Source organism: Callionymus lyra, chromosome 2, assembly GCF_982586985.1.
Source record: "Callionymus lyra chromosome 2, fCalLyr1.hap1.1, whole genome shotgun sequence".
Lineage (NCBI taxonomy): Eukaryota > Metazoa > Chordata > Actinopteri > Syngnathiformes > Callionymidae > Callionymus > Callionymus lyra.
In genome coordinates, this window is record NC_141819.1 from 28,280,990 (window position 1) to 28,300,042 (window position 19,053).

Below are 19,053 nucleotides of genomic sequence, written 5' to 3' on the forward strand. Positions count from 1 at the left end.
TTTTAAATGTTAAAAGAAATATTTGTCTAAAGCTTAAATCTGCTCTTTTTAGATGACCTGTCAATCTAACAAGAGTTACACAATGTCCTGCTGCTAAGTGAAAAAAGATATTTGATCAGATCTGGAAACTGCTTCAGTTGTGTATTAGTGAAGTAATAAAGGCGAGTTGTTGTCGTGTGTAAAATAGTTGGATCATTATTAAGTTGAACAGACCTGAAACAGTAACTCACACCTTCATATATTGTTCTTATTTGATTTAATATTTTACCAAAAGGAAGAATAATATAAACATCAATCACCTGGTTCAGTGACAGAACTTTGATTCCAATAGTTTTAGTTAGATTTCTGTGGCAGAGAATAAATTAAAGTGCAGCGTTGATTCAGTCAAAGTAGTTCGGGCCTTGAACGGCTCTTCTCTCTCTGTACATGTTGACGTAGGAGGTCAGAAGGTCGTCCATCTTGTAGCCCTGTGGACGAGACAGAGACGCTGGTGAATAAAAGAGACACCAGGACATCCAGGAGACCCGCTCGTACCTGAGAAGTCTCACAGAGGAATTTGTTGCCCTTGACCAGACTGCCCAAGGTCATGTGGAAGTAGGTGCTCCCGCTGCTCCAGTTAGCGATGTGGTTGAAGGGGTAGCTAGCTAGCACTTCCTGTACGAGTCAAACATGGACAATTAAAATCCACGACGAGTTCAAAGGTGAGTCGTTGCCTCACCTTGGTCTTAGGATGCAGGAGTGTCAGTCCACTCTTGTTGATGTAGATCCGAATGATGTCGGGATAGTTCGGCTCTGATGTTTGCTGAAGTGGAAACCCGTTATAGAGTCGGTTCTGAAGGATTCAGATCAACAAGCCGCTCACCTTCACTCGGAAGAAGGCGCTGCCGGAGGTGGGCCAGCGGAAGATGGTCTTCAGGAACGCCAGCTGGGCGTCTTCAGCCGTCATGTTGCCTTGATTGCTGTAGGAGGCGCTGATGCTCTGGAAGATGAGTCACATGACGCGTCTTAACACTCACAGAGACTCTTTCAGGGGTCAATATCAACAGGACAACCTGGCTGAGGTGCCCTGGAGACCTCCTGAGTAGACCCCCCTCACACACACTCTAAACTGACTTCTTTAGATCTCAGCAACTGTTCTATCCTCAGCCTGAGCAAGGTGACTCTACATCAGTGGTGAGGGCTGGAGACTTTATTATGTGCAGTCAGCAGGTTTACACTGACCATCAAAGACCAAGAAGAATCTCTACTAGTTCTGTTTTTTTGACTGTGTGCTCAGGACTGAAGATGAAGGATGTTTTTAATTTTTCTATTTTAATTAAAACATTCTTAGAGGTAACATATTTGTTTTCTTTCCATCTTATTTTATCATACTAAATAGTAGGGGTGTAAGAAGATATTTATACACTTGAGTAACGGGATATTCTTTTCTAAATACCGCCTTGATGTTCAGAACTGTATCAATTTGTTTTTTGTCTTTCAAATCAGGTTTTTTTTTATCATTCATATTTTAATAAAGTGTGTAAGATAATGAATTGCAATTAAACATCCGGCCACTAGAGGAAAAACATATATACTCTGGAGATAAAGGAACAAATTCATTACCATATGATCCGAGCGATGACTAAGGACGAGAGGATACAGTCGACTCCAGCAGCTTTTATATTATTTTGGTTTCAAAACAAATGAAAGTAGTTATGATTTTGTCAAGAGTCGTGTGGTCTGTAAATTCTGCAACACCAGAGTCAAGTACTTGGACAATACTTCAATACTTCAAATATATCCTTCCTATACCATTCCTATAGTATTGCAATATATTCTCCCTGTATCTTGACATATATCCAATACCCCTATTTAATCGTGTCTAATTACAACTCATTTCTAATCAACTTCTTCTGACTTGACAGATGAATGAGTTGGTTTTGTCGAATGCCCAGAAACCCATCTTATTAATGAATAATAATAATAATAATAATTATTATTATCCGTTATGTAAATGTAAATACTCATAAGTGACCAAACCCTCCAAGATTACGAAAGAGAAGATTCACCTTCTTCCACTCATTTTCAGAGAGAGCCTTCAGCTGGTCTTCGGGCACGAGCTCTTTCAGCAGCTTTGGGATCGTGACCAGTTGGCTCCTGTCGTTCCTGACCTTCACTCGGAGCAGCAGAGCTGCGATGGTCACGGCGTCCTGCTTGCTGGTGAGGTGGTAGCCGCTCAGGTACTTTGGCTTCTCCTGGAGACGACGGAGAGGTAAACGCTTGTGAGATGTTTGTCCAGGTTGTCCGTGAACTCTTCCGATGTACCTGAGGGAAGTGGAAGATACGATCGGCTTCCAGGTCTCTGCCGGGTATCACGTTGTACCACAACTTCCTCATGAAGAACACCAGGTATTGTGCGCCGGGTTGCCCGCCTGCACAGCAGACAGCATGGATGAGTCGTCAGGAGTTGAACCTCGGTAATGCACAAAGGGATATTTTACCCTCCTGGTTGCGTTTGGAGCTTCTGGACCAGTCGGTGATCTGCCTCAGGCCGTCGAAGAAGTACTCGGTGTTGCTCACGCTGAGTAGCTGGAGGGAGAGAAGTTTGACTCTCTGGGTGGACACGGTCAGACGGTGGAAGTACCTTGTCGTGGACTTTGACGAACAGGCTGAACCCGTCTGCTGAAGACAGCTTGAGCTTCTTGGAAATGTTCTGGATCAGGTCTTTGATCCTGGTGTTGCTCATAACCTCAAACACCTGAGGAGAGAGTGGAGGTCCTGCTGAATCATTTTGGGGGGTTTAGGTTTGACACTCCACTCACCTCATCTGTGTTGTTGGGGAAGAAGAACCTGTGGAAGATCTTGGTGCTGCTCTGCTGAATGGCCTCCACTTCCACCTGGTGTGGTGGCAACTTCCGGGGCTCCGTCCTGCACAGAGACAGGAAACCATCATCATCTTGATAAAGTGCTGACAGGTATGTGGTCACTTCACAGCCAGACAGTCGTGAGGGAAGTGAAAAGGGTGTTAAAATACCACAAGTTTTGCACCCTTTGCTCAGATTGACGCAGAAGCTTCAACCCAAGTCTTGTCTTCAGCCAGTAGTTTATACGTTTGTGTTTAAATGGTTGATGCCCAACAAGCATGCGATTGACTTGATAGGATTTTCACTAACTCGGTGCATGTTCACGTAAAATCATGGATCCCCAATTTTTCTGCACTGCCAATTCACAAAAACAGTATAAATAAATAATATACAGTTTGTTATTCACTCATTTTCACTAGTTTACAGGTTTATTTTTTGAGTAAACTTGACGTTTCAAGAGTCACAGGCTAATGTTACTTCAGGCAATTTTCTTTCAAAATAAAACACAGCTTTCCGACAGTAATAATCAATAGAACATTGATAATTGGCTCACAGTACTACCAAGTACCAGACCACTGAGTTAAAGTACTTCAGGATGGAGATAACCTGTCTCGATCTGGCATTGAAACCACCCAGGACGTGGAACACTGTGTGAAGGACGTAAGAGATGTTGAAGGTTTTACTGACGTGAAGTATGACTGACGATCCATAATAACCATCACATGGTCAAGTATCCACACAGAACTCTTCAAGTTTTACCCACGAAAGAACAGGATTCTCCGCCCCTCGTGAACACTACCACAAGCATCTCACTCGTGTATCAGAACCCTCCTCCATCCCACTGCGAACACAGGTTTGTTCCGGTACTTGACGGTGGCACCGACCTCACGGAGCTCTTCAGTCGCAGCAGACAGTTCGCCGCCAAAGGCTCCCGGCGCCGAGTCTCCAGGAATTTCTGAGCGTGCTTGAGAAGAGGCTGACTGGGAGGGAAGAGGCCACAGCAGAGCCAGAGGAGCTGCCAGCCCTGCTCCACGCTCGTCCTGAGAGACACCAGCCGAAACGTTGGTACAAGAACACTCCGACAGGGGAAGCACCTACTTGCTGCTGTTGCTGGTCATTTGCTTGATGATCTGGCAGTAGATTTCATCCCTCAGGGCCTCATGTTGCGTGGCAGGCCCGAAGATCTGGTCAGTGAGTTCCAGCGGGTCCTGGAGCTGCTTGGTGGGGTAGTCGCCCATGTACTTTAAAATCGGTGCCCACGTGTTAAGGAGAATTTGGATTAGAAAAACAAGTTATTATTCATTAATTAGTGTGAATGAATGAGTCAAAATGCATCTACAAGAATGAAAATTAGGGTGACCATATGTCCTCTTTTTGGGGGGCTATCCGACCTCTCTCTTTAATGGGATTTGAGTTTGTGCAGAAAGAAACTACGTCGAGAAGTAGAAGTTGACTGAACATGAGGGGCTATCCCTTATCAACAACCCTCTTAGTGACAGTGATCCGAGCTCAACGTAAACGGCTCTCATAATGCTTTGCCGCCCAGCCAACCAAACTGAACTGGTAACACGAAACCCGGCAATGTGTTAAACTAACTATAAAAGGCGAGAAAAGTGAATGAGATATAAAACTTAATGTTTTACTTGCCAACTTAGCCTTCGTCTGTAACAGTGAAGGTGAAATACAGGGTTGTTCTTCTTTTTTGCAGGTTCCGTGTGTCTAACATATTGTTTAGTAAATTGCTGAATTCTTTACCAACAACTTTGTTAAACTAGAACAAGACAGCAGTCGGTTATAGTAAATACAAATGATACGACTAATTAAAACACACTCTTCAGTGTCTCTTTAAAGATGTGTGGTGTTGGTCATGTGACTGAAGGATATCGGTGAAGGCGAGGCAGGCCTGCTGGCTCAGCTCAGAGTGGCCGGCCAGCTTCTTGAGGAGCGGCAGTCTGATGGGCTCCCGGGACATCACCCACAGCTTCTCAGGAGGTGCGTTCCTGGAGATGACCTGGCGGTTCACGTCCTTGGTGGGTTGTCTGCAGAGGCAGAGTGAGTGTCAAACAAACTGTTTGTTCGTGGGGCTGATGACACGAGTACCACCTGAAGTACTGAAGGGAGTATTCCATGAGTGTGGCCGGAGCCATCCTCTCCATCGTCCCCGTCTCTCTCTGGTTCGCTAGAATGACGTCTTTCCTCTGGTTCGGGGAAAGGTTGATGAGTTTCTGGAATGAGTTTGATAAATATGTTAGAGCCTCAGTGGTGACATCATAATATTTTCAGATTTGTGCACCAGAATCTCTTTGGAGGGTTTGGTGAGCGTCGGCAGGATCATGATGGTCTCTGCCGAGACCGCCCCAGTCTGTCCTGTCGCGTCACTTTGACCCTTGAGCCAACCTCGTCTCTGAGAAAGCTCATTGTCGTTGACGAGGAGGATCAGCTCTCCTTTCTTAAAGCTAAGAAATGTGGGGTCATCTGCAGAGAGAACATCATCAATCAGTCAGAGTTGAAAACAAGGCGTGACCAATGAGACCAGACCTCGACGGGGGACTTCCATCAGGGTCACTGCATACTGGGAGCGCTCGGTCAGCCCGCTCAGGAACATGGTCACCAGCTCTGCCAGGTCCTCGCCCGACGGGCTGCTCAGTATGAAGTCTCCTTTCAGGGTCAGCAAACTCACCACGTGTCCAGAACCGTTCAAGTCCCTGACGTCACGGATGTTAGTCCAAGACCCTTCATTCTAAACACGCAACAACGTTACCTCGTGGAGTTCACACCCGTCACCTCGGGGAAGGAAAGCTCCAGGAGACGCTTCTCTCTTTCATCCAGGAATGTGATCCCGGTCCAGTTCACTGCCATGATGGACCGGCTCTTCGGCAGTAATGGACCTGCCAGAATATACAGTAAATGAAACAATAAACATGGAAAATTAAGAACATGATTTTAATTCATAAAATTAAAACAATATAATCCAAGGTTGTGTTGTTTAAAAATAATTCAGAATCTTTTCTATTAACCCTGACTCACTTGTTGTTGTCACATTTTTTACACTTTATTTCTAAATGCACTTGAAACGGTTAACATTTACAACTAATGTGTTGATTTAAGTGTGTCTTAAATAGATGTTTGACTCTATTGTATCATCAGTATGTGACTGTGTGTACAAAACTCTCTTTTCATTGAAATATTTACATTAGAAAATGTGCTTAAGCCCCGCCCAGCTTTGTAGTGAGGAGTATCATGATACAGCGTCTTCATATTGAAGGCCCCTAGATGGCACTCTAAGATAGAAAATAATGCCAGGTTTCATTGAATAAGTAGATCAGAGTCAAATATTGTAAAGTAGAGAGTGCCATCTAGTGGCCTTTCAAAAATAAACAGTGTCTTCTGCTGGATCATGATACCTTCTTAGTGCATCACTTAAATAAACACAGGGAGTCCAAAAAAAATCTGATCATTACTTTGGATTTTTTTGTTGAAATAACTCAACTACATTTGTACAGAATGTGAAAAAAGATCCTGATTTTATATTTAAGTTTTATGACTTGAAAACAGAACAGAAATAAATAAATAAATCATTTTGATCCGTTCCAGTTTACGGTTATTCCAAAAATTATTTCCCAAACCATTAGCATGTGATCTGATGTCAAATCTTTTGAAACACCCTGTTAATACACAAACGTATAAAAGGGGAATCTATGTGAAATCATGCATGAAGCGTGACACACTTTACAACGTCTCCACCACATGTGACTCAAGAGAACCAATAAAAGGCCTGTTACACACTGACTGATGATGATGATCCTGGTCAGAGACGGGAAACAAGGCCTCGCTCACAGCTGCACTTTATGACAGTAATGAGACACAGCGTCACGTCTTTAGATACAAACCTCTCAGAGCTGCTCGCCAACAAAAAGGAAGATCTGTCACTCAGAAAAAACACAGATGAAAGACTCGAAAGAGCTAAAGGGGGAAACCACGGTGCGTGACAGCTCAGTTTTCAAGTCGGCAAACGCACAAAGATCCCTTTATTATGAAACTGGCTGTGAACGCTACACATACAAGTGTCTGACAATCTCCACCCACATTATGAGGAATTGCTTCAGAAACCGAGTGGAAATCAGAAATAGGAATCTGAATAGAAAATGTGTGTTATTCTCTATGTGGAGAAAGAAAACGTCAAACTCATTTTAGCAAATATGTATCAGACATTTTAAAATAATGTCTGATTTATGTACCACAGAGACGGTCATAATGGTTTTGTTGATTTTTTTTTTTTAATTACATGAAATTCATACCAGAAACTTTGAAGACTTCAAAGAACCTGGAGAACAACATGGGCCACTTCTTGCGAGCGTAGTCCACCATCTCCGCTTTCACCGAGTCAGCACTTTGCCTGGACGCTACATACGAGCCCTAAAAGAGAAACGACATTAATCGAACATTATCACTTGAGGGTTCATCTCTCCTCCATGATGAAAAGCTGCACACCTGGGCGTGAGCGGCGCTGATCATTTGGACCCACTTGTCCTCAGACTTGGCCTCCAGGAGTGAAGGCTGGATGCAGACCTGCGCCGCCTGCTTCACGTTCTGAGGACGGGGATCTGCTCCGCTCTGGACGTACAGGTGTTTGGCAGCGTGCTGAACCAGATCCTCCTCCTGCGTCACAGAACAACAACCACATGAATCTCCGGTTGAAATGAGTCCAACCAGGGTGAGCGACCTTCTCTGTTTGGAACTCTCCACTCCTCAGGCCTTCCAGGATCTGCCTGTAGATGAGGTCGGTGCTGATGCCGTCTCGGCTGCAGTCGTGCCAAGGGGTGAAGATCTCCTTGCGGAAGAACAGTCGCCACGGTGCGTGCTGCTCCTGTCCTCCCTTCTTCTTCACCTCCTGCTCACACTGCGAGATGGCGTCCATCACATGCTCCTGACTGCTGCCCAGAACCCAAACCTTCAAGAGAGAAAGGGAATATTTTCCGTCAACTTGCTTCAGCTTCATCCAATTAAAGACCTAAAGATCATACAATCTCAGGTTGTTCTTCTACCTTGTCATAAAGTGACACATAGAGGGAGAATCCAAAGACGTCGTCCAGCTGGATCTTCTTTGCGAGGGCTTTGCAGAGCTCTCTGGAGGTAGATGCCGAGTCAGCAGGCAGGTTAAAGGAGCGTCCATCCGTCATCGTCACGGTCAACACTATGGGCTTCTTTGTCTTAGTAGCCTTGAAGGAGAAGAAATGATCTCAAACAAGTTGTAGTGGTGAGGTCACTCTAAATACTTGGATCTTCATCTCTGACTCAATACAAAGGAGTCCTTCAAAGAAATTGAAAATCTGGTTTAAAAGTTTAATAAGCTCAATTCTCTTAACACATTTTTCATAGAACTGATGATGACTTTTCATCATAGCTCTCTTTTGTCACTACACAAAACATGATGTCAGCATGTTCATGAATGGGTGGGGGGGGCACACAAATGATCACATGATCAAATTCATCAATACTAAATTAATTTAAAAACAAATTAAATTAAGCAAGTATTCTGTTCAGTGAAAAAGAGTGTGAAAGAGGAGCAGAAATAATGAGAAAGTTTCTCTAAAGAAAATATTGTTACATCAGCTAGAAAATGTTTAATTTGATTTTAGTTAATAATCATTTAACTACAACTGAAAAACTGTGATAAAAGTTTAAAAAAAAACTGTTTGAATATAGTTGAAAATTGCTTGATTACAGTAAGAAATTGTTACCGTATTGTTTTTGTACTGTAGTGTTCATGGATGATACACAAGACTCAAGTGTACGACTGTAAAACACACGTATACTGTAATCTGATGTAAAGAAAAGAAGGGGTGGAAATACATTGAAAAAAAAAATAAACAACTCTATATATTTCAGTTAAAAGTTGCTTATGTAAGCTTCTAAATCTATCAAAAAGTATACTGGGAGACATTATACATTTTCCATTGTAGGTTCTTTCATGAATTACCTGCAGCTCCAGCCACGAGGGCGGCTCCGCTCTCACCCCGTTCATCATGGTGCGACGCAGCCGCTCAGCGCAGTAGGACGAGTAATCCCCGGGAGCAGAGCGGATGAAACTCTGCAGGTACTATAGGAGAAGATGAATAGAGACTCGGTTGATGTGCTTTTTATTTTCAGCAGTGAAACAAGTTTCTTTAGTTTACTTTGTGAGAGAATCTTTCCTGATACAATAAACTCTTACAATGTCGTTGATAGTATTTTTAGTTTGTATGTAATGGAGCAAACAAAAATAGTTCCTAGTCACACAGAAATCTATCCTTTTGCCATCTGTGTGTTGTTCCTGCTCGCCGCCTCCTGTTTTTGACTCGCTCTTCAGTTTCCTTTAAGAAGGAACGAGTGAAAGAAAAAGTAATGGCTGCATGTCAGGATCAAAGGTTGACCCTGTTGACCCACAGAAGAACCCGTAGAGAGCAGTGAGCATACATGGGCCTCTTTAACGGTCTGTGGCTACACAAGCAGAAGTGGCTGCTACACAATGTTGAGCGTGGACGAACAAATTAAGTCTTCTCACCCTCATGAAGTCTTTACTCGGGGGGAAGATGCCCAGACACAGGGAGAGAAGGATCCAGCCACGGAAGTAGCTGTTGCGATTCTTGTTCTCCTGCAGCTGCTTGCAGATCTGACAGTAGATCTCGTCTCTGGAGCGAGAACCCAACATGTCCATCAGAGTGAGTCACCCGATACAACTGAAGGGATCCTGACCTCAGGTCTCGTCGGATGATGCCGTATCCCACGATGATGTGCAGCTTCTCCAGGGCCGTGAGGGGCCTGTCCAGGGTCGGTCCTGCTCCACCCATGACGGCTGCAGCGTTCAACTTCTGGCCGCGCGGGTCGTTGTTGGCGGGCTTTTTCGGTTCAGGAAGATCACCCATGAACCTCAGAATGATCCACCAGACCGTGAGCGACGCCTGTGAGGCGAGACACGAGCCGTTACTTTGGGAGGCGAGAGAAGGAGGAGGTTCAAATGGAGGAGCACCGTGAGATCCTCCTGGTCCTCGTGGTGGAGCAGCGGCTGATGCAGTTGTTGACGGACATGCGTGGCCGAGGCCCGGGACTGGAAGTGCACGGCAGCGAACTTGGAGAAGGAGTAGTCGTCCAGGTCGTCGTAATCTTCTTCCGGGAGACCTTCTTCCATCGGCAGGTCGTCGATGTCGATCTCCACAGGGAAAAGTCTGTTGCTCACCACGCTCTGCAAACACACGACAAAGATCCAGATCTGTTCAAGGATTCGGCAGAAGAGTAAAAACATCAGAAATATTCTGTTGTGATACCTCAGATTCTACAGAGGACTGTCGCTCCAGCCCAGCTACCGGAGGCAGGAAGTCAAAGAAGCTGTCCACCATCTGCGACGGGTTGTCCATGTGGTGTGAGATGGATTCTCTCTCCTGCCTCCTTGTCAGCACGTCTGCCAAGTCGTCGTGATCCTCCTCCAGGTGAAGGCTTTCATGGCTGGAGTGGATCATCTGAAACATAACTTTTTTTTGAAGCAAAATCTCCAACAACATTTTTTACTTTAACATAGGAAAATAGGTACAAATCTGTTTTTAGATAAAAAAAAAAATATGAACTATTCCTCGTTTAGATTTAATAACCGTTAAGATATTAAGTGAAATATATTCATAGATTATCAGTAATAATGACAAAGAAAATCTGAAGTCATTTAAAAGCAGAAGATTCATCTTTTGTGAACACGTTTTAAATCAAGTATTATCGCTTTTATTGTATCATGACCCATTTTGCTTAAGTGAATTTGTAATTGCTTTATCAATATTATTTGAGATTTTAAGGACAATGGTGGACTGTGTGTCACATCGATCGCATCAACGTGATTTAGTGTGTAGCAGACGCAAATTTTCACACATAGCTTTCATGTTTGTCGAGCAGTCACGATAACTGACAGTGCAGAAACTTAACTTAATGACTGTTTATATATATATATATATGTATATAATAGTGTGTATGTCCGCCTGATCTTTATGTCAGAGCTTGACAAAGACAAAGCTTGAAGATGATAATGTAAACTACCGACATCTCAATGACGTTTTCAGGGCGGATAGCAACTAAATCGACTCAAGGAAAAGGGGTCACGAGGGGTCAAGAAGACCCCAGAAAATTTGGTCTGATTTTAATTAGATTTAAACCATATTTTATACATAATAATACATGATTTCCATTATTGTAGGCTCCTTTTTAAAACTCATAATCTCATCTTCCCTTCTCTTCAGAATGTTTGGGTTATCAAAGGTTTATACTTTTATATATAAAGTATAATTAAATCTTCCTTCACATTTTGACTTCTAATAATGAAATATGTTAAGACATCAATGACGATTTTCCTGTGGCTGACTTTGTCCATATGTCTTATACACAATAGTTTCATTGATCCTTACCTTTGATCCATCTCTTCTCCTCTTCCTCGTCAGGTATCCTCTGACTTGCGCCTGAAGCAAGATGGCCGCCTCACGTTTTCTCATGTACTGGTGTTGAAGCTGTCGAGCCAGAATCTTTGCCTGGAGTCTGGCGAAGCCCAGCTGCACCTGAGATGCAGAGAGGGAAGTCAATTCTCTTTATTTTCATTCATTTGTCTTCTTTGAACTGGAAAGACGTGTGAAGGACAAACCCGTTTGAACTGCTGTTTTCCTTTGTGTCCTCGCCAGTTCTTCTGGATGATAACTGCTGCCTCCCTTTTCCTCAGAAACCTTTTCCTGTTCCAGCATGAAAAAAAAAGTGTTAAACATTGTACCTTCCAATGTTAAGATGAAGAGAATCTCGCTCACCTGTCAGCGTAGCCTCGGAGCACTTTCTGCATCAAAAGAGCTTTCAGGTTCAACTCTTTCATGCGCTCCAGCTCAAGCAGCGTGTCGTGAGAGTCCTGGAGTGAAAACATTACAAACGTCAATGATCGTTGTAATCTAGAGCATCGCAGAACAATGAGCTCAAAAGACAGGAATAGTAACTCATTTTATAATGAAAATCAATGAACATATTTATGCTTTAATTTATTGCGCTATCATCTTATTAGTTTACATATATTTGTGGCTTTAAGGCAGCTCAATGCGATTTGAAGTTGAGCGACGCCAGTGGACTAAAATGGTAGAGTTTAGCCCGACGGGAGAACACATTTCCCATGAGCACTTGCTAAACGTCCCAAAAGTTGCCATGTTTCAGCAGTTTAATTTTTCTGTTTCCAGACTTCCATTGATGAATAAAGGATGGATACCGATGAGGTGCTGAATCAGATTTTGGATAATGAAATATGATATGCGTTATGACAGCTTTGTAAATAACTTTAACTTTAACTTTGTTTTTGTACTGTAATTCGCCAACCAGTGCGATATGTAGCATGTTCACACCATCCCCAAGAATTTTTACAGTGAAAATAAAAATTACACAAAACACTTGTCACCTTATATGAGTCATTCAACTAGTTTTAAGTTGATGTGTCATCACAAGTTATTTTAGTACAAAAATATTAAGGTACCCAAAACTACCCAGAGCTGCTTTAGTACAAAAGGGAAGATTCCGACAGACTCCTGGATTGATGACGCAAGATGACAAACCTTGATGCTTGACCAATCACAGTGGAGTGGGTGTGGTTATGGTCAACAATGTTTTATTCACTGTGAAAATGACCAAAAGTGCTGATTGACTTTGACACGACAGACTAACTGGTGTTTTTGAGTTCACTATGATCAGTTTTTCAATGTGATCTATGAAGTCCTCATTCTTCTCTTGAGTTGTCTAGACAAGATCATTTAACTCTAAAAAAAAAAATGAACTGGAATCCATACCTTTAGGAAAATCTTGGTCTTCCCAGTCTTCCAGTCGCCCTTCTCAGCGAGCACCACTGCACAGATGCTCTCGCAGCACTTGGCGGGACTTTCCTAGAGTGGAACACCGTCACATGCAGCATGTCTCAGTGTGACGAGAGTTTTAACCTGTGAGAGACGCTCACCGTCTTAGGATCGCAGCGGAAGGACTTCAGCAGCACCCTGTAGCGCTCCAGGAACTCGTCGAAGGTGTAGCGGACGGGATAGCCGGCCTTGCGGATGCGGATGGTCTCGATCATGCCGGAGTAGCGGAGCTGCCGCATGCACAGGTCTCTGTTGAAGAGCTGAGGAACAGAAGGAAGTTCATGTAATTATATTTATTGAAGTGCTGATGAGGATCAACTCACCAAAGGTTTCTTGAAGTCGTTGGGTTTGATGCAGCGGATGAAGTACGGCTGACAAGCCTTCAGGGTTTTCATCAGGGAGTCCAGCGACTGACGGAACTGACTGCTCAACGTGGACGCCGTTTTCTTCCCGTCATTGACTTGCTGTCACGACACACACATATGAGCAGGTTGAACACAAACCTCCTCCCGAGTCTCGTGTACAAACCCGCACAGAGCTGTATCTGGCAGTCATGATCAGTTTGGGGTTGATGCTGGATTTGGTGCTGGACGCCATTTCTTTGTGGAAGACTTGCTTGAGGAGATTGTTGGAGGAAGTCTCCACCAGCTGGATCAGGTTTGGACGGAGGGCGTCTCGGTTCTTCTCAAGGAAACCTTCAGAATGATACAGTGAGGACGACACACGACTTTATTTTTTGTATTATTTTTACCTGTCGAGTCGTAGTGAACGACTCCGGCGAAGTGATTAATTCCAAACTCTATCTCGTAGGAGTTTTTCGGAGCAATGTAAACGTTCCCTTTGCCGTGGTTCTGGTTGAGCTTCTGGATCATGGTGGCATCAGTGCCCTGACAAACACAAACTAATGTTGATCCTCCATTTTGTCTCAAGAGAACGTCTTCACCGACTGACCTTTGGGAAGTTGCTTTCTTCGTCGATCAGAGACAGAATGTTCAAGCGCTTGTTGGCCAGAACGTCCAGAGTGTCTCGGTTGTCCTTGTAGTGGATCTGCGCCCAGTTGATGTTTTCCCGAGCGTATTCCTCCTGCTCCAGCTTGAACACATGCTTGACGAAGAACTGCTGCAGCTGCTCGTTGGCGAAGTTGATGCAGAGCTGCTCAAAGCTGCAGCACAAACGTTTATTTAATGCAATATTTAATTACAATTATTTACATTTCAATTTAAATAATCAATTCAATTATGATTCCGCACCACAAAAGAAATCCTTTGTTGTTTTTTCAATTGCCAATAAAGTTTTTCTGATTATTAATATTGACCATAACATTAATAATATTAACAAAAACAAGACAACAACCAACAAATCACGCCATCACTGATGACAACACAAAGCTCAACATTATATAGAACATTTTAGAGATGCTGACATGAACAACAAAAAAAATCAATCAACTATTAAGTCAATATTTTGTTCAGAGAAAAGTGAAAAGTCTAAAAGAGCTGACACACACATGTAAGAAAGACTCGAGTTCTGACCTGTTCTTACTGAAGTCCTCAAAACCAAAGATGTCCAGAAGTCCGATTGACTGTCGCTCCGGACTGGGCTCCTCTGTATCCTTGCAAATGGCTGCGTTGATTTTATCCACCACCCAGACAAACAACCTCCCATAAATGGCCTGAAAAGAAATCCAAACATAAAACGTGCCTTCAAATAAAACTGTACTTAAATTCTGGAAATTTAGGAAAGAGTCAAATTAACCCAAAGCCGAGGAATGGATTTCAATATTTATAGATATTTATACAGATATAGATTTCAGTACTGACCAAGGAACAGAAAAATAATGTTCAGTGGTGTTGGTGGTGGACTACCATCCGGATCCATGTACCTTTTGAAGTATTTGTCACTCAAGAGAGTTATCACTATTATAGTATTTCAGTGCCATCAAAATTAGAATAGAATTTATTGAAACGTTGAAACTTTTGTTTTTTTTATGGACATGTTTTTTAAGCATTTAATTTATGTTTTTAAGTAAAATAATTAAATACATTCTATATTTAAAGGTTGAATTTGTCTGATTTAATAATTGAATTTAATCATTTGTATATGGAGATTCGAGTGTGTATGTAAATACATTAATAATACACCTGGAGTTTGGTATACGAATTCCAATAAAAAAAAAAAAAAGCTCAATATATATTTGTAATTTGTAGCCTTTCAAATTAAATAAAAAAAAATATAGGTCAATTCATTACATCAATTGATTTTGGCACATTTATACAAACATTTTTATACTGAATGTAAAGTGTACGAATTAAAAATGATTGAATTTAGAAGATATGCTTTAGAAAATTATAGGAATATCTTATGTGGCTCTTTAAAAATCCATTAATTAAATAAAAATCAAAGGTTATAAATTCAATTATGCTTAAATAATTTAATAGTATTTATTATTATTTATTAGTGCATTTGTAAACGTCACCTTGACAAACGCGTCTCTGCTGTCCATGGCCTGCACCGAGGTCAGTCGGCGGGTCACACTCTCTCTGCTCGTGGAGAAGGAATGTTCCGTCAGACTCTTGTCCAGCGCCTCTGACTCCACCTGATGATGTCATCGACAGGTTCATCACCACTTCATGAAGAACATCATCGTCATGAAGAACATCGTACCTCGAGCAGCTGGCAGGCCATGTCGAAGTTGGAGGACGTGCTGATGTCACAGGCCTCCAGGTTATTTATGATGGTGCCTTGATGGAGGAAAAACAACATTAAAACAGCTTTTGTAAGAGACCAGATAGAAACGTAGTTGTTTTTTACCTTTAAAAACTATATTTCCGATGTGCAGGATGGCGGCGAGAAGCTTGAATATTTCCCAGGTTTCATTCTCAGTGAACATGAGGATCCTCAGGGCTGAGCTGAAGTTGGCGTACTCCTTCACGTCATCACGGCCCTCGCAGCCCACACGGTTGCTCTGCACACCAAACCAAAAGTAAATCAATGGCTGACATTACAAAAACCTATTTCACTTGAAAACAATACGTTTTCAGCATCAGCACATCAACATCTGGACGCTTGTTTTGCTCTACCATGGTGATGTAGTTGTATTCTGCAGCGTTTCCCAGCGAGAGTATCTTCTTGTGCTCAGCAGGCATTCCCATCAACATGTAGTAGAAGATGTGGTAGTTCCTCTCCTCGGGAGCCTGCATGTGGAACCACACGTTCTTGGGTCAATAACATAGAATGATACTCGTGTGTCTACAGATTGTTTGATTTTCTCACCTGGCGACAAACTCTGGATTTCTCCAGCAGGTACTGCTCAATGCGAGCTCCGTCGATGACTCCTCCCGGAGTGAAGTGGATGTCGATGTACTTCCCAAAACGACTGGAGTTGTCGTTGCGGATGGTTTTGGCGTTACCGAAGGCTACGAGCGAGGACATGTGTTAGACGGTGTTGGGGGGGGGGGGGGTTACATTCGTGGGTACCCTCTAAGATGGGGTTGGCTTCCAGGATCTGATTCCCGATCCAGGAGTGCTGTCCACTCACGGCAGCCAGGAACTGCAACATCAGCTTGGTGCTCTCGGTCTTCCCTGCTCCAGACTCTCCACTGTTTTAAAATAAAATAACCAAGGTTTATAGAGTTAAGATCAAGACAAAGTGGAATATAAATAAATGTAAATATCAAGAAAATTATTTGGTCATTTGAGATTTGAATGAAATAGAAGAACTGCTAAAAAGTTGTTTTTTTATTATTATTATTGTTATGAAGAATTATCATAATAATGTGGTCCTGTGAGAAAGACTGATTCCTCTTTGGCTTTGTTACTGGCCCAGAATTTGGCCCTGATCCTGGATAAGATGTAGAGGTAACAGTGGAATGAAGGAAGTAAGGAAAGGAGGGATGATGCAAGGAAGGAACATAGGAAAGAAGGTAAGAAAAGAAGTATAAGGAAGGAGTTCATAAATGAAAGGAGGGAAGGAAAGAAGGAAGAAAGGAAAGAGAAGAGGAAAGGAGGCATAATGCAAGGAAAGGAAGTGAGACAAAAGGGTGGGAAGGAAGGAAAGGAGGGAGGAGGCAATGAACGAAGGAAGGATGGAAGAAAGGACTGAAGGAATAAAGGACAGATTGAACAAAGGAAGTAAAAAAAGAAGGAAGGAAGGAAAGAAATAAGGAACAAAGGAAGGTACAAAGGAAGAAAGGACAGACAGACAGGAAGAAGGAAGGACAGAGGGGAGGAATGAGCGAAGGAAGGAAGAAAGGAACGAAGGAAAGACGGAGTGTGAAAGATTCTCTGACTATCCAGCAGCTGCTGCTGACTGTGGATTGAATGCTCAAAGGTTCCAAACATGAACCCGATCATGTGGGACCTGCTGGGAGAACAAACACAGACGATGAAGGACCTGATGATGCAGCATTGGTTCCTCTTGTTCCTCCGCATGTTGAAGAAGCAGCTGTCGGCCAGAGCGAAGACGTGCGGCGGCAGTTCTCCCAGCCGGCGGTCGGTGTACTTGTGGACGTGATCTGTGGTGTAGATGGGCAGCAGCTGGTACGGGTTGACGGCCACCAGGATGGAGCCCGTGTACGTCTGTGAAGATCAGAGTCAGAACAATCAGAACCAGAATCAGAAAACCTGTATTGCGAGGTAATACAAAACACAACCAGTGCATCTGTAAGAAACCAGATTAGTAAGAGATATAGGAGACAACCTGCTACTAAACTACTGACCTCCATGTTCTAGTGATAGTCGAAATGTTCTGGTGACGTTCAAGGAAGTCTTTAGTGTTGATGGATGACAGTTTAAAACATCATGTGAGCAAAGCTATGGGAAAATACTCACCAAACCATAATAAAGCGCTGTGTATGTTTATTAAAATTTAACCTGATAAAGAAAACCGCTTTTTTTTTATTACCAAAATGACAAATTGCTTTAATGGATATTATGTCGAAACGTATTTATGTTGATTGTGAGTTGACAATTATATTATTGAATGAATATATATATTAATACATGCAAAAAAATGTATTTGTTTGTTTCATTCCTAGTGTATGACACATTTATTTCCAGGTTTGTTACTTTATCATCCCTAGAAAACCTCTTTAGCATGCTATAGCTAACATTAACACCTTCATCCTGGATCATCTGCATCATGACAACTGAAAATGTTTTTAACTACAATGACTCAACAACAGATATAAACAGCATCACTAGGAAAAAACTCCTTGAGCAAATAAGGAAGTCAAAGCTTTACACTGAACTGACACAAATATACTTAGATGAACTACATTTGATTGAGGAAATAAAATGATTCATATTTGTCAATAAACGTGTTTCAGTCTAAAAGAAGAGTCTGTTTACGACAGAGGCTTTTTCTGGTCGCCATGGAGACCCGGCGATAAACCGCCGGGGCAAAGTCTCCAGCTGAGCCACAGACACACACCAGTAAGCGTTTGCAGATAACCGGCCTCATAAAAGTAGGTGGAGGGGAAAGGAAACCTTACGTAGATGATGCCCTCTTTGTGCCGCACCAGGAGGTTTCTGAGCAGGCCGGCCTCGTTCAGGTCGCCCAGTCTGATCATGTCATCCACACCCTTGACCGAGGTGGGGTGCATGGGCCTGATGGTGGCCTCCGATGCCTTCTTGATCTTGTGCTCCTGACACACACACACACACACACACACACACACACACACACACATTAGTGGACGTCAAAGAGATGTTTAGATAAACCTACCTTTCCTTCATCATCGATCAGCTCCAGCTTCCCACTGCTGGAAACTTTGACCTCGGCACCGATGGGCACCCCGACCCCGCTGTCCACCCACACGAAATCCCCCTTCCTTAAGTCCAGCATCGCAGGCCAACACCCTGAATAAACACTTTGATGAGACCCTCTTCTGACCCGACGATGAACAGAAGATTCAGACGTTCGTCACGGAAATCATGGTTAAGATCTGCTCTTACCTGAAGCTGCTGCTCCGGTAACTCTCCTCTGAACGAGAGCGGAGCAGGAAGCTTCTCGGTTTATGGCTCTTTGACTTTGATCCTGCAGGGAGAGAAACACCCAAACCACTTGATGTAACACATCATCAGAGCGGTAAACACTTCCATGAGATCTCAGGTGCGCACGTGACATAAGATACAAGATAATCTGATCCATCAATTTTTACACGTCAGTGTCATACGAGTTGAAACACCGAGTGGCAATAAGAGGTCAACGGATGGTTTAAGGGTAAAAATCCTCAAGTACATTTATACGAATTTTAGACAAGAATGGACAAATAATTCGGAAGGAAGTTAAGGGGGTAAAGTGAATTTAAAATGATAATAAA

General features: G+C 42.9%; 1 protein-coding gene across 1 annotated transcript; it reads right to left on the reverse strand.

Annotated features, from left to right (window-relative positions):
* Positions 1–380: 380 nt before the first annotated feature.
* Positions 381–18,575, reverse strand: myo7ba (myosin VIIBa). Its single transcript, XM_087782986.1, has 44 exons — positions 18,456–18,575; positions 18,223–18,375; positions 17,124–17,308; positions 16,208–16,329; positions 16,004–16,146; positions 15,811–15,924; positions 15,542–15,695; positions 15,395–15,471; positions 15,207–15,326; positions 14,263–14,402; positions 13,682–13,892; positions 13,482–13,617; positions 13,259–13,425; positions 13,054–13,194; positions 12,832–12,990; positions 12,668–12,760; positions 11,654–11,748; positions 11,497–11,581; positions 11,267–11,413; positions 10,148–10,339; positions 9,853–10,065; positions 9,579–9,784; positions 9,388–9,514; positions 8,824–8,943; positions 7,889–8,062; positions 7,567–7,794; positions 7,335–7,502; positions 7,142–7,259; positions 5,605–5,731; positions 5,382–5,548; positions 5,137–5,318; positions 4,947–5,068; positions 4,728–4,882; positions 3,942–4,095; positions 3,728–3,883; positions 2,802–2,907; positions 2,624–2,737; positions 2,481–2,568; positions 2,305–2,411; positions 2,049–2,234; positions 863–979; positions 719–802; positions 535–654; positions 381–467 (listed from the first exon to the last, which is right to left on the reverse strand). Exons 1-44 carry the CDS (start codon positions 18,573–18,575, stop codon positions 381–383), a joined length of 6,180 nt encoding a protein of 2,059 aa, XP_087639112.1.
* Positions 18,576–19,053: the final 478 nt, after the last annotated feature.